The sequence below is a fragment of the Ascaphus truei genome, unplaced genomic scaffold (assembly GCF_040206685.1).
Source record: "Ascaphus truei isolate aAscTru1 unplaced genomic scaffold, aAscTru1.hap1 HAP1_SCAFFOLD_331, whole genome shotgun sequence".
Taxonomy (NCBI): domain Eukaryota; kingdom Metazoa; phylum Chordata; class Amphibia; order Anura; family Ascaphidae; genus Ascaphus; species Ascaphus truei.
Genome location: NW_027456301.1, coordinates 338,507 through 354,058, shown reverse-complemented (window position 1 = coordinate 354,058; position 15,552 = coordinate 338,507). Strand labels below are relative to the sequence as shown.

The window sequence follows — 15,552 nt, the reverse complement described above, 5'->3', positions numbered from 1 at the left end:
TCTCCGGATGGGGATTTTGGCAGTGAGGCGCAGGCTGCTGGGGTTGGAGAGGTAAATAGGGGGGGGGGAGGGTTCAGGGTATCCCCCCTACCCCAGCCCCCCCCCCCCTGCGAGACAAAGTCAAGAGAGTTGTCAGAGTTGGGTGAACCGGGGGGGGGGGGGGAGGTGGGGGGAGCAAAGCTGTTATTTAGGGGGAGAGGCTGATCTCCATATACAAAGGCTGTAATAGACGAGGTATTAGCAGTATTATATCACTGCAGGGAAGTGAGCTTCATATGACCCGAAGCATGTTTGTTTGGGGGGGGGGGGGTGTATAGGGTTGAGGAGATTATATAGGAGATTCTATCTGCATAAGGGAGTAAGTGGAGTACTGTAGGGGGATACTGATTGAAGAACAATATGGGGTTTTCAATGCATGAAAGCCCGTGTGTGTGCATCAGCACATGAGGGGCTCTGCAGGCAGTTGAGTTGTAAACTTGATCAGTAGCTGCTAAAACCATGTGTGCTTAACATGTTGAGTAAGGGGTACATGTCACATGTGTGCTTAACATGTTGAGTAAGGGGTACATGTCACATGTGTGCTTAACATGTTGAGTAAGGGGTACATGTCACATGTGTGCTTAACATGTTGAGTAAGGGGTACATGTCACATGTGTGCTTAACATGTTGAGTAAGGGGTACATGTCACATGTGTGCTTAACATGTTGAGTAAGGGGTACATGTCGTCACATGTGTGCTTAACATGTTGAGTAAGGGGTACATGTCTCACGTGTGCTTAACATGTTGAGTAGGGGTACATGTCACACGAGAGAGTAGGGTATCATTTGGTACCCCTCCACTTCAAGTGCAGGGGGTAATCTCGTGGGTCGCGCTGCAGATTCTGGCACTGAATGGGTGTTTTCTCTTTTTTGGGGGGGGGGAGGGAGGGGAAGAGGCACATCCTCGGGGTAAATGGGATTATACAGTAGGTGCTTGTTTTTATCCCTGGAGGGAGAGGGAGTTGGAGCAATTATCAGTGAGAGGAGGGGGGGGGGGGCGGGCAGTGTGTGTTATGTGCTAATAGGAGGTGGGAGGTGAGGAGGGGGGGGGGGCAGCGCTAATGAGGGGTCATTAACCCCCTGAGAGTTTACAGTGCGGGGGGAGGGGGGGGTGTAACAGGATATACATCTGTTTATCTGGGCTTTGCCAGGACCTGACACTGTGCTCATAGGAGACCCTTATTAGACAGGTCTGTGCACTGTGTGTGTTCTCAAGTCCCAGACACACAACTGTGTGTGTCTCCGTGCGCCTGATTAATATAGTCTGGGGATAGAAGTCCGTGCCCGTTATTTTGTGAGTGTGTGTCAGTCTGTGTTGTATTTGTTACTTTGTTTATTGACGTGTTCCGGTCTGGATAATACTTTGTATATGGGTGTCTGCAACTTTCTGTGTGTGTGTGTGTGTGTGTGTGTGTGTGTGTGTTACTGTACATATTGGGGGTCAGTGTTTGGGCTTTACTGTGTATTGGATGAGTTTGTTTGTATGGGTGTCTGTTTGTGTTGTGTGTTGGTGAGGGTGTTTGTGTGGGTGTCTATTTGTGTTGTGTGTGTTCATATATATACAGCATGGATGTCACTGTGTGTGTGTGTTACTATACATGGATGTATCAGCCTGTGTGTGTTGTTGTGTGCTGGGTGTGTCAGTCCCTTCCCACCTGTCACTTCCCCTGTGTGTCTCAGTGTCACTGTGTTCCTACACACACAGTAACACTGAGCTGTGGCAGTAGGAAATGCACAGCACTGGGCTGCCTTTCCCCCTGACATCTTGCTGTTTCCTTGTGCACCGCCTGCAGCTCCTCAATTTGTCTTCTCTTTCTCTTCCATGTGCTGCACCCAGGGAAAAGTTTGAAGACTCTTATGTCCAAAGGAATCTTACAGGTACATCCTCCAATCTGTGATTGCCCTGGGTGTCGAATTTCGTCTCCAGTGGTAAGATTATCGCTCAGACTCTGTTTTAAGTCCCCTCTCTTTTTGCATCACTGATGAAGGGTTCTTGGTCTGAGAGTCTCTGACACTGCAATAGTCCCTGAAGTGTACATGTGTTGTCTGCCTGGCAGATGTTGACTATGGCTTGGGGTCTGTACAGGATACGTGTTCTCAGCTACTAAAGAAAGCAGCCTCTCTTGGCTTCAATCACCACTTTCCTACAGGGGAAGAAAAAAAAAAAAAACATTATTAAAAGCAGCCGACACACTACTAGATAAAATAAAAAAAAGCAAAATTGGGGATGCACCACTTTTTTTTTTTTCTATAGTGACTTGTATCTCTTTGTGTGTTGTTGCAGTGAAGAGAACTGTGGGATTACATGCAGATGTTATGATACTTTAAGAAAAACAATGTTGGATATTTTTATGCTCTGTGTTCCCCATAACATCTTAGGTGGGACTGCTGCTGTAAAAAAAAAAAAAAAAATCAACACCCAGACTAATGGTATTGAATAAATAATGTTTATTGATGTAAGCTGGATGGCTATTGCAGACATGTTACCTGATCCAGAAAGATGGTATATGTTAAGACATCAGCCAATAATGGTATCACCAGTATATTACCGTTTTGTAACCTTCCAACTGTACCAATGTAGCAGGCATATTACATGTTATTGGGTCCTGTAAGACTAACTGTACCTATTAGACAGGTTTGTGTGTGTGGCAAGCTGCATAGGTTTGGCAGGGCGGCTCAACTCTAGTCCTCAAGACATCTCCAACAGGGCAGGTTTTTAGGATATTCTAGCTTCAGCACAGTCGGCTCAATCAGAGGCTCAGTCAAAGACTGATTCATGAACAGAAAACCCCTTGTGCAAAAATAAACATAGTTTTGATTGATGCAGGTTTCAAACTTTAATTCAAATATATGTCCACTTGAAGATACCTATGGTGACAAGTCTATTGCAGTTTTTTCTTTGATTAAATACTTCAGTTTAGTTATGTTTTGTAGCTTTAGTCTTTAGTCAAAGACTGAGCCTCTGATTGAGTCACCTGTGCTGAAGCAGAGACTGTTTGAGCCACCTGTTCCGAAGCAGGGATATCCTGAAAACCTGACCTGTTGAAGGGTGGGGGGGGGGTGTCCTGAAAACTAAATTTAGGGGCCTTCCATAGCAATTGGTTGGGTGTAGCCTCCATCCAGCACGAGTTTAAGAACTCCTATTTTTATGTGCAAAATATATCAGCAGAACGTGGCTGCAGGTCTATGTAGGATTTGCATGTTAACCTCTTCAGTGCCATTTGGCAGATTGATAGTTGGGAAATTGCCTGAATTCAAAGAAACCCACTGTGTACATTAAATTCTAACCTAGCCTTTTATTCATACTGAAACCTGCTGTGTGTTCTATATCTAAAAAAAAAACAAAAAAAAAACCTATCTGGTCTGTATACAGGTGAGTTGCGGCTGGATTTGCCAGCGTTTTTTTTAAAGAGCCACTCTTGTGTCCCGTTCTGCACGAACTGGTCCTGTCCCAAATAATATGGAGCCGGCTGGTCATGGAGATTCAACTGTGGTTTTTGTCTTGAGGTAATGCAGTACCCTTCGAACCAGACAGCTAGAGCTGAAGGTGATAAAAAAAAAAAAAGATGACGAAAGGGAATTAATGGTGAAGAACTGTAAAATCAATGACATCCTATAGGCAGACGGAAGAAATTAGTCAAAAAGACAATTTTGTAGGATCAAATGGCAGTTTCATAGGTATCCTATTTTATTACCCAACTTGAATGTGTTTTGCAATGTAATATAATTTTAGAATTGAAAAGGTTCGTTTATATGAGCAGCGATGCACTTCCTGGCAATATTTCTTATTTCACTGATGCTTTGAAACCGCAATCCCCACCAGAAGCCTGTATCAGTTTTACTTCTCGATCTAGAATGTTCCTATATTCCACCCCCTCCCCCCCCCCCCCGAAGCATGTACTGCTCAATTGAAAAAAAAAATGTTTTTTGGGTGTGTTGCAAATCATGCTTTTCATCTGTAGCATCTGAGGTTCCCATGGTAACCTTTAGACTGCACTGGACCCTGGAGAGAGCTCCATTTTAACCTTCCAGTCACTTTGATATTTCAAACACATCTGAATAGATCAGATTTAAAAAATAAAACCAGTGCCGGAAAAGGCAAGGAGAGTCACAAAAAAAAAAGTTTGCAAAAACGTCTGCTTTTTGTTGTTGTTGCTATTAACCTTGTCATTGATTTGGTCATCGTCCGTCCGCGGCTATCCTTCCCTCTCTTGTCTGCTACCTGCTTTGGTTATCAACAAACACTTTTGTACGGCTCTTTGGTCTCTTAACAGTCAGATGTGGTTGTGTGGAGAACGGAGTAGGAACCGCACTCTCTTTTGTTGAGAGTTCTTTCCATTCTAGCGACGTGAAAACTGAACGCATAGGATCTATTCCACAGATGGAGTGCGAACATGGGCAGGCTTATAACCCTCCATAGGAAAGGCTGGCGGAAGGAGAAACGTCGCCGTTTTCCTCGCTGAGGCAAATAATTTATTGTGCTATGATTTGTGGTCAAGAGGGCTATCTATGCCAGTCTCTGTCTGCATTGAAATTATTTTGTTTCCCGTTTTAATTAAAGGTTGATGCTCTGTCACAGACATTGCTCTCTGTCTAACCACCTGGTGACTGTGTGCGCAAACGTGGCCGCTGTATCCGTTTCTTGGCTTTCCATGAGTGTGGTGCAGTCTGTACTCATTTTGGAGTAGTGAATAGTTAGTCTGTTTCTTGTATCTGGACTTGTCCATATGATAACTTAGTATTTGACCTAAAAGCTCTTTGCAATTCGCTTGGCTGTGAACAGACCGAGTTTTAAGTATTAAAATAGTAGAATAAAAAAAAAAAATCATAAGGTAGCATTTTTTCATATTCTTCAGTAAATGAATCATTTAATAGGTATTTGACCACATCGTCTTTGTTTCTATTACTTTTACTGATGTCAGTGCAGAATAAAGTGAAATAAATGCAGAAATTGTACAGACCACGGTATAATAAAATAAAAAGTTGTATTATGGTAGGTCTTGTTAAAAGGTTGAATCGCCCATTTATTTAAAATGTATTTTTTAATCACCTGGGTAAGGAGACCGGCCATTACTCGGCACTACTTCTGCTCTTATCACGCTCTGCTTTTTTTTCCCCATGTTTTGTATTGGTATTCTGGGTAATTCTGCTCCATACTAGCAACTGTGGTCCAGCTACTGTCTCTTAGCTGGGTGCTAAAACGTGATCGTCTGTTGGGTCTATTCCCTGCTGCCCTCATTCAGCTGCACCCCACTTCTATTTAGTTTTTACTCTCTTACATCCTACGCTTGCTTAGACCTCAATGATCTGCACCCCACGCCTGCCCAGTCCTCACTAGGTGGCACTCGGCTGCACCCCGCACTCCTCAAACCCTCACTCAGCGGCACCCCACTCTTGCCCAGTCTTCACTCGGCTGCACCCACTCCTGTTCAACCCTCACTCAGCTGCACCCCCACTCCCGCCTAGCATTCACTGACAGTGATGATGAGATAGAAGGGACTCATGACTCATCAAGTCTGCCTCCCCTTAATAAGGTGACATAGTTGCTCTCGGTCTGAAGGGACTTGGGGCCCAATTACTCTGCCTCCTGCCCACACCCTTGGACGCACACACAAACAAGCAGGAACCTTTTGGGGGCTGTCGAAATAGTCAGTGCCTCCATATCAAGCTTTCTTTAAATAGCTAATAAGCTTTGTATTGTAAATCAAGTTGAGATGGAATTGTTAATGCTTCTTATATTCATTGTCTTCACTAGCGAGGACAGTCTTGTTTTGTATAACTGAATGTAAAGAGGCATGCCTAAAAGTGCATGGAAGTCGTCTCCTCTTCTACAGAGACAGAGCTGTTACTGTAAGGTCCCTACGGATAGCCAAGAAGTTGGTGGTCCATTCCAACATTAGAGAGGAGCTGTGATGGGCTGAGCCCACTTCAGTTCCCTGTTTTTCAATGTTTCATTCTTGAGGCCAGACCTGTCTGTATTATGGAAGGATAACACGCTATTTAATACACTTCCTTAGCCCAGGGGTCCTCAACTCCAGTCCTCAAGACTTTCCAACAGGTCATTTTTTCTGGATATTCTTGCTTCAGCGCAAGTGGTTCAGTCTTTGACTGAGCCACTGATTGAGCCACCTATGTTGAAGCAGGCTCTTCGACCGAGCCACTGATTGAGCGACCTGTGCTGAAGCAGGGATATCCTGAAAAGCTGACCTTTTAGGGGGTCTTGAGGAGTGGAGAACCCCCTGCCTTAACCCATTTATTTCCGCCCATCTAGCACTAATGTGGTTAGGAAGCCGCATCAGCAGGTGAACATTTTAGAAGACTATTGCGATAGCAAAACCCAACAGTACAGAAAGGGGCTTTATGGAACTGCATGGGGACTCGTAGTAGTATTATTGTCTTATTAATTGCATGGTGATCACCATATAGACTGTGCTTAACAAAAAGAGCACACCGATAATTGCTGTGAAGTGCTTATAAAATAAAGACATTAGGACATTAAAACATAAAAGGCAAAAAAATGCATGAAATATTATGATGTTGCATAAAAGTAAAATGTTCCTTGCAGGGAATCTGCCCAAGGACCTGCCAGCCTCTGTGCCATTATACACAGTATCATGTTCATTTTTATGGAGAAAAACCACTTTGCTCTTTCCTGCTTTTAAAAAGCGCCGCTTTTAAAACACAACAAAAAACAGACTTCAAGTGCATTATCCTGCTTGTTCACTTCTTTTAAATGCCTGCGCCCCCCATCATGCATTGCAGACCCCTCCTACGGCAGTGGTACTCAACTCCAATCCTCAAGACCTCCCACCCCCTCCCCCCCCAACAGATCAGGTTTTAAGGAATATCCCAGCTTCAGCAGAGGTGGATCAGTCAAAGACGAAGCTGGGATGTCTTTAAAACCTGGCCTGTTGGGAGTTGGGGGGGTATTGTGGACTGCGTTGAGCACCCCTGATCTAAGGTCAGGATTTTAACGTTTTGGCATCTTTTTCTACTAGGACTCACATAAGCACCTGATTCATTTAAACGGAAAAAAAAAAAGCTGGTTCATGTCAGGGGCTGGTGTCTCTTGCCCCCAGCAGCAGAAAGTGTTCCCATACTGTAACCCACTTGGAGTATTTATCTGTGCGCAGATCCCTTGACTTGCAGTAGTTGGCCGCTGTGTGGTTGCCGACTGCGGTCTTATCTAAGCGACCCCCCTGCCTACAACCGAAAGCTTGGCTCCCCAGCTGTGCCCAACACGTCCTTTCCCCCTCCCCATGCGGTCAGACCTTACAGCTGTCAGATAAACCGTCTCTCTGTGCTGTGGGGAGGGGGAGGCGATCTCCAGAGGGGCTGTCAGCCTGCACACAGATATTCAGCTAACAATTCCCCCTTTGAAAGCTCTCAGGAAGTGGGCAGGACTCGTCTTCCCCTCTCTGTCTGTTGACTGCGGTTTCAGTGTCAGGGGGCCACGCCGGGGGCCCACGCCGCTCCGCCGCGGCTCACACGCCGCACAGCGGGCGGAGGGCGACGCAGGAGGGGAAGCCCCGGCTCCTTTCATAAGCACCTTGTTCCCCTGCCAGAGGACCTCCCACCTTCTCCCTCCAGCACAACCAAGAAACTGTCAGCTTTATGTGCTGGAGTGTGGAAATTGCTTCCCTGCCAAATCCCTCAGATGAATAGGGAGCTTTCTTATTAATATTTGCTATTAGAAGTACGTGTAAGTCCCAGGCTCCGGCTGGCACGGATCCAATCGCGAATCTCGTTCCCATCCCCGGCTGCCGCTTTCGAAACCTGCTATCTCCTCTCTCTCTCTCCCCCCCCCCCTCTCCCCTTCAACAAAGGGTTAATATTTCAGAGGCGGCAGCCCACCCCTCTCTCGCATCCAATTTGTAGTGTCAGGGAGGCCAGAGGGGGTTTAATTAATGTCTGCGCTCTGGTTTGAGGCTGTGTTCGTGTGGCCCTTTTGGGTTTTCTGTGATTAGGAGAATTGATTTGAAGAGGAAATTACTTGGCGAGGGCGAAGGTGCGGGGGGGGGGGGAAGGAAGGAGGAGGCGAGGGGGGCGATATTGTCTGAGGAGCCGGGAGATAATTGAAGGGGATAAGAGGGAAGGGGGGGGGGGGGGTGGAGGCGGCAGCTTTCGGAGATGGGAATAAGGGACCTATCTGTGAAAGGAACAAGCGAGGGATTTGTGAGGAGGGTGGTATCAGTGCCATGCAGGAGGCAGCAGCAAGAGACAGGAGAGTGAATAGTATGTGGCAGAGGGGCGGCACAGGCGGGTCCTCTCTCTCTCTCTCAAGCCCAGGTTTGTCCATGACCTGGGAATAACAAAATCAGGGTTTGAGAGGCACATCTTTATATTGGACACATGGGTCTGGCAGAGTTGCCTCTGGATAATTACAGAGCATGGGAAAAGTCAATGGTTTTATGAAGCAGGGTTGGTGTCTGAACCAATAACCCGTTGTGCCTCCCGAGCTCATGTCTTGCAGTGCTCGGCTGAGTGGGGGCTCATGTCTTGCAGTGCTCGGCTGAGTGGGGGCTCATGTCTTGCAGTGCTCGGCTGAGTGGGGGCTCATGTCTTGCAGTGCTCGGCTGAGTGTGGGCTCATGTCTTGCAGTGCTCGGCTGAGTGGGGGCTCATGTCTTGCAGTGCTCGGCTGAGTGGGGGCTCATGTCTTGCAGTGCTCGGCTGAGTGGGGGGTAAAGATGCAACGAGCTGCTAGCTTCTTGGGGCAGGGACTTCTCTACCTATGGTACCAGTATGTTTAATTGCTATATTATCTTTTACCCCTATTGTACGGCCCTGCGGACTATGTTGGCACCATATAAGTAAATGTTGCCAATAAGCGCATCTAATATGTGACGCCCATGATCCGTGTAACCGCCCGCAACTTTGTGTATTCAACCTTGACCTTGGAGCATTCGAGCAACCCGCCCGACCGCCGTTACCTCCCCCAAATGTAACCCCCAAAGAACAGCAGGTGGCCAAGATTGGAGGTAAAATTGGGCAGCGGCTTTATTGGTAAACAACAATTTGTTTAAACCAAATGGAGACCGAAACTGCCCCCCACTCTGCCAGTGTTTCCTTAAGCGGATATCTGACCCCTTGGCGCCCCACCTTGGTCAACCTAGGTCACCAGGTGTCGCCCTGCACACAGGCCCCTGTAGCACGCACAGACCACTCAACTCCTCGCTATCATAACCCCCAACAGGGATGGGGAAAGGAGGTGGGGGGAGTCTGGAGGCTTCGGCCCGCAGACCCTGCTGCCCCTGTCCTATATGGGTTGAGGCTTCTTTACTCAGCACACATGCACCCGTTGAAACTTATTCTGCTTCTAGAGCCAAGACACAACATTTGGGGGGGGGGGGGGGGGGTTCCAAAACGTATTACTACAATGGTGCCATTCTCGTGCAAATGAGTGCAGCAGATTTACAGATGTATGAAAGGAAAACATTTCCCTGATTTTTATCATTGGGCAATGTGGAGCAGTGCATTTCCCCCAGAAGTGCATAACATTTGCATATACTGTATACATATAACCCAATATAAGATAGAACTGGTAACACTTAGATGTGGCTCTCTACTGGGAGGCTGGAAGTGTATCAGCATCATTATACAATGCACCAATGTTCATTTTCAAGCCTCTATTGTATGTGTTTTTATTATATTAGACACATGCATGTCCCAAAGCACACCTGTACTTTGCCTGGTGCTATAAAGAGGCAAGAGGGCTGCAGGCTGCCATCACTGGTTCACTCTGTGGATCTGGCTGCGGTCATTATGTTGTCACCTTGTGACACCTGTCAGGGTCTCTGTGCAGGTCTCAATCCGCCAGTATCTCTCCTGTTTTTTTTGTGTGTGTGACGGTCGCAATAGGTGTTGCGTGGTACCAGGGATTCTGCTTCTGCCGCGTTGCCACGGTAACCGCAGATATTGCCTGAAGACAGGAAAGGGTAGACGTCCCTTCTCCCCACTGTCTGGAGTACCAGTGATGGAGTGAGATTAGATGGAATGAGATAATTGAGGGTCACTGCGCTCTGTCTGACAGGCCGTCCTCTGATAGGCTTAAAGTACAAGCTCCCATCAACAGGTGCATGGATGGCTACAAAATTAACACCGAAACACACACACTCGGCACATACAGATACTTATAGAGTAATCAACTCGCACAGTTCTGCACGAGATTGTAGTGGCAAAACTTGGGCAGTAAAAGAGGATAATAAAACAAATGACAAACTATTAGTTTTAGTTGCATTGAAGCCTTCATCAGTAGAATAAAGAAGATAACGGGAACAGTTGGGGTGGATTTCAGCTTCTGAATGAGCTACTTCTTTAGTATGGTTAGAACAATGTTGACCAGTCATTGGAGCGTACACTGGTTTTCATACAACATATACCTTAGCCATGCAATCTAATCTGTCCAACGAATAGGCGGTGTGATTTTTGCTCCATCTCTTCTGCGCTCGGGGTCAAGCCTGGTAACCCCCCTTGCTTTTCATCCAAGCTTGACTGTGCTAGGTTGCCATGCAAGGTTACGGTTGCCAGGTGGGTTCTCCGAAAATACTGGACACAATGGTGAAAACGGCGACACACACGCTCGCGACACACACGCTCGGGAGGGATACACGCTCGGAACACGCTAGAGACACATACACGCTCGAGAGACACACAAACACCTCTCCGCTCCATGCTGTTTCCCCCTCCCTTTGGCTCCACCCTCAGGCTCCTGACTCCTCCTCCTGATTGGCTGCTGCTGGGTAATGCAGCCAATCAGGATGGAGGAGGCTGCCCAGCCCCTTAGCAACAGCCCTGCTCTTTCGCTGCTTGGGGAAATCCCGCGCCCCCCCCCCCCCCAAGCCAGTCAGGTCGCTATGTCCAGAGAGGTAATACCGGACACACACATGTCTAGAATTACCTCTCATTTTTTACAGGACAGTGTCCAAATACAGGACAGTCCGGTTCAATACTGGACACCTGGCAACCCTATCAAGGCCACTTGGCACTGGCACTACAATGGCTATGTATTAAATAACTGGGGAGAGAAGCTGCATGTGTTACAATGCAGCATTGTGGGCTAATATTACAGCCTTAGAGTAGTGGTTGGATAAAGGTGACATTCAGATGGCTCACATCTTATTCACTGTTGAGGGCACTGGTGTACATTCCCTTCCAGGAACCACTGCACCACCCCTGCAGAATGTTCTGCTGACCTGCGGTTATATTACTATTGTATATTCATTAAGCATCAATATATTCCAGAGAGGAGTATAATGGGAAACTAAGTGCAGTTAACCCTATGCTGTCAGAGGGGCCGACCCTCTGTCAGCAGAGAGGTTAAGAATTAAAATTGGCATACGCTCAACTGTAGTCTAGGTTTGCAGTGCTCTGCAGTCATGTCTGGTAAGCACAAGGTTAAGAGCTGGCTGCTGCTTGCGTATGTATTTTCCGGCCCCTGCCTGCGGTCTGTCACACAGCGTGCGTTTACAGCCTGTGGGGGAATCATTTGGAGGCGTTGGGTCCCATAATCCTCAGCGATTTTCAAGGGGGAAAAATAAGCCAAGCTTCCACACACCTGGATACCGCGTTCCTTCCACTCCCTGTCTGTATTCCCCCGCCACCCCACACACACCCCTATCCTGGATGTCAGGTGAGGAAGCTGGGAGGAGCGGGTCACTATCTAAGTAACTGATTACAGGACTGTTTTGTCAAGGCTTGCATGTCCTTATACTCACACACACACACACACACACACACACATACTCCCCCCCTGTGTGCTTGCTCTAATGATCCTGGAGGTGAGCCAGACACAGGGTTGAGTAGGAGAAATTCCTTATGTGTGAGGCATCCGCAGATCTGCTGGATATAAAAGAAACTTTCTCCTGGAAATACATTTTTCTCAATTTTTATCTAGACTTAGGGTAGACTCTGGTTGCCTTTCGAATACATATAACAATCTGTGTGTGTGTCATTTCCCAGAATCCCTTGCTGCAGTGGAAGCGCTGTATGCTGGGCGATAATGGGGAAAGACAGGGTTGCAGACCTGTCTAAGACATGCAAATGAACATACAGTAATATTTACAGTTGCTATATATATATATATACACAAATATATACACAAATACAACTGTATGCTCATCTGCATGTCTTAGGCAGGTCTGCAACCCCGCCTTTCTCCATTATCACCCAGCACACAGCACTTCCACTGCAGCAAGGGATTCTGGGGAATGACATGCAAATGAGCACACAGTGTCACTTTTTGCCTCAAAAACCATTTTTAACATGGTTCCCTATAGGCTTAAGCTTGCTGCATGGTCACAGCTTTGAGCACAGCCAGGGTTAAGGTGCATACCCAGAAAACCACCCACAGACAGCTGTTTCGACCTTGATGGGTCTCATCAGTGTGGGGTTGATTTTAACTGGATATGCATAAGAGGAAATGGGATAGGCTATACCATAATACTGAGTTAAGTTATGGTGAGTAAAAAAAGTGACAAAAGTGTCACTTTTTTTACTCGCCATAACTTAACTCAGTATTATGATATATATACACACACACACACACACACACACACACACACACACACACACACACACACACACACACACACACACACACACACACACACACACACACACACAGAAAAGGACTGCGCTTGGGTATGGTGTGACAGCAATAGTATAATAATAAATGATCAGAAAATGTATAAATATATAAAAAACCTAAATGACAATAATAATATTTAACTGTGCAATCAATACGTTCACCAAATGCATATATAGTTATAAAAATATATATATATATTGTTATGTGTGTGTGTGTATAGATATAGATATATGTGTGTGTGTGTGTGTGTGTGTATGTATATATCTATATCAATACAGATATCTGTCCCCTAAAATCCACGATGTTGCAGCACAGGAGAGCAGGGTGAGTTTTCTGTGTCCCATGAACACAGCTGGATAATGTGCCTATGGGAGCCCTGATGAGCAGCGCTGTCTGTATTTCACTGGTAATGTTATGTAGGTCAGGCCTCTCCAGTTATGGCGTAGTAAATCTAGTTCATTTCGCATACGTGCCGCGTGTAAAGAGGAGAAGCTGCTTAAGAGCAAAGAACCTCAGACTGTGACTGAGGAGCCCAGGGCCGGAGTGGGACATTCGATGGCACAATGTGATGTGCAGGGATTCGCCGGTACCTGGAGTCCTTCAGCCCCATATAACATCAACTGGTCAGTTCAATGACCCTATCCATGGTTATGGGTAGTTAATAAAAGCTATTATCGTCCTCGGTTTCAGTTTATTATGGCTCAGTCACCCCCGCTTAATAATTGCCCACTCCCATAACCCAGCATTAATGTATTTTAATCATAGATAAAATAAACTCTCTCTGAGGATAGGGAGAGCAGCTGTAATAATGTGACACACTCGAGAGTTTAGTAGCTTTAAGTGAAAAATAAAAAGGGATTTAAATAACATTTTAAAAAGCTAGACAGTCGTATAGTATTTATTTCGTTGGCAAAGTGCGAGTCACTGGTTTATTCTTGATAATAGAAATATTATTGACACTTTGCGCTAATAACGCATTTTATGTTTTACTTTAATATAGCTCTTCTTGCCCTTGCCGGTTTATAATTAAAATCTGATTTTCCCTTCAGAAGAGAGAAGTGTTTTTAAATATGAAGTGCCCGGGAATTAAAATGGAGATCCCCCTCTCCCCCCCCCCCCCCTGAAGCAGGCTAATGGTTACCATGGTAACTTCAGAAGCTATAGAAAATTATGATTTTTTTAATTTATTTTTTTATTTAAAATACTACAATTATATGGGCTAAACTCAGACTTCTGGGGTGGTTGTTGCTTTAAATAGTTTCGGAGAAACCAGGTCATAACTTGATTTGCCCATGGTCTCCCAGAGTGGATTGAAAACCCATGGTTGTATGTAAGATTAGCACCTTAACCACTACACCGCACCACAGCAATGATAATTCCCTCACTTTCAGGCTTGTGATTACACACACAAGAGGTGTGTGTGTGTTAGGGTTGCCCGGTGGCTTCTCCAAAAACTACTGGACACAATGGCGAAAGGTGTGACACGCTCGAGACACACACACACCTCTCTTTGCTCTCCGCTCCATGCTGTTTCCTCCTCTCTTTGTCTTCACCCCCCCCCCCCCCCCGGCTCCTGACATCCTCCTAAATGGCTGCATTACCCAGCAGCAGCCAATCGGGAAGGGAAAAGTTGCCCAGCCCCCTATCCACAGCCCTGCTCTCTCCGTGCTTGTGGAAACCCAGTGACCCCCCCCCAAGCCGATCAGGTCACTACGTCCAGATAGGTAATACAGGGCACACACATGTCCAGTATTACCTCTAATATTTTACCGGACAGAGTGTCCAAATACAGGGCAGACCGGTTCAATACAGGATACCTGGCAACCCGTGTGTGTGTGTGTTTTATACCAGGACACTTCAGAAAGCGACATTCATTTTAATGCACCCTAGCTGCTAAACTCATTTCAAACGCATAAATGTTGACGCAGAGCTGTATATAATGTTTATCATTCTGTAAATGTTTTGCTGTGTCTTGTTGAAGTGTGTGCATTTTTCTCTCTCTCGGTTTTACATGCTTTAAGTTTTCCATTGTTTTTTTTTTTTTTTTTTTGCACATAGGAATAATTTTTTATTAACATGTGAGTCATTGTGGCTGGTTTAACGGATTACATTCAAAGCTGTGTCTCACTGTTACTTATTAAATGGCGATATTCATTGTTCGTCGCTTAGGCATTTTATTGTCACACACTTTTTAAATGTAGCTGTGCTGCGCCTCAATAATGATAAAATCATGTGTCAAAATCCCATATATAAAATGACACTTGTCACTTTTTTGCCTGGGAACTGCACAAAGGAGGCAGAACCACGAGCAAAGGGGTAGTGGATACATGGAAGGGCCTCCCAGGTGTAAGGGGTCAATGGAATAAAAATGCCTGTGGCTGGAAGTGAAGTTGGTTTTGCGTTAGGAAGCTGGCGAGGTGCTAACCATTTGTCATTTTTACATGTCTTTGTTTGGCTAAACTTCCTTTCCTTCTCAAAATGTGCAGAACAGAATTTCAATGCGTATATAGCAGGCCCGTGTGTAGCCCCCACGGTGCAATGCAGAGATTCTGTTACTGACCCCGCAATTATCTAAGTGTTTGACAGTCTACCCCATGCTCGTCTCCCAGCAATGATGGATTGATACTCCCTATAAACTGATTATTTATCCTCATTGTGGGATATGCAGCCTGCACACTGCTCCCTGGGAGGATGCATCACTTTAGTGCCTGTCTTTTTTTTAAAAAAATTTCCTTATTAGTATTATTCAAGAAATATAAAAAGCCATTTCCCGGCTTCTCTCTGCAAAAGTTATTATGGTAATTCTATTAGGGGATAAAAATGAGACGCCATTACGTTCTTTTGCAGAGGGGTCTCTGTGTCTTCCCTACACCAGAAAATCATCCAGAGGCTTCTGCACACGTGCACTCCGATATATTAACTCGGT

At 45.8% G+C, this 15,552-nt stretch overlaps 1 protein-coding gene across 1 annotated transcript in view; it reads left to right on the top strand.

Moving 5' to 3' along the window:
* Positions 1-15,552, top strand: part of SAMD11 (sterile alpha motif domain containing 11) — a 168,802-nt gene that overhangs the window by 1,678 nt on the left and 151,572 nt on the right. The window contains exon 2 of the mRNA XM_075583516.1: positions 1,876-1,967. Coding sequence (XP_075439631.1) covers positions 1,876-1,967 — 92 coding nt within the window. The remainder of the gene's footprint in view (positions 1-1,875; positions 1,968-15,552) is intronic.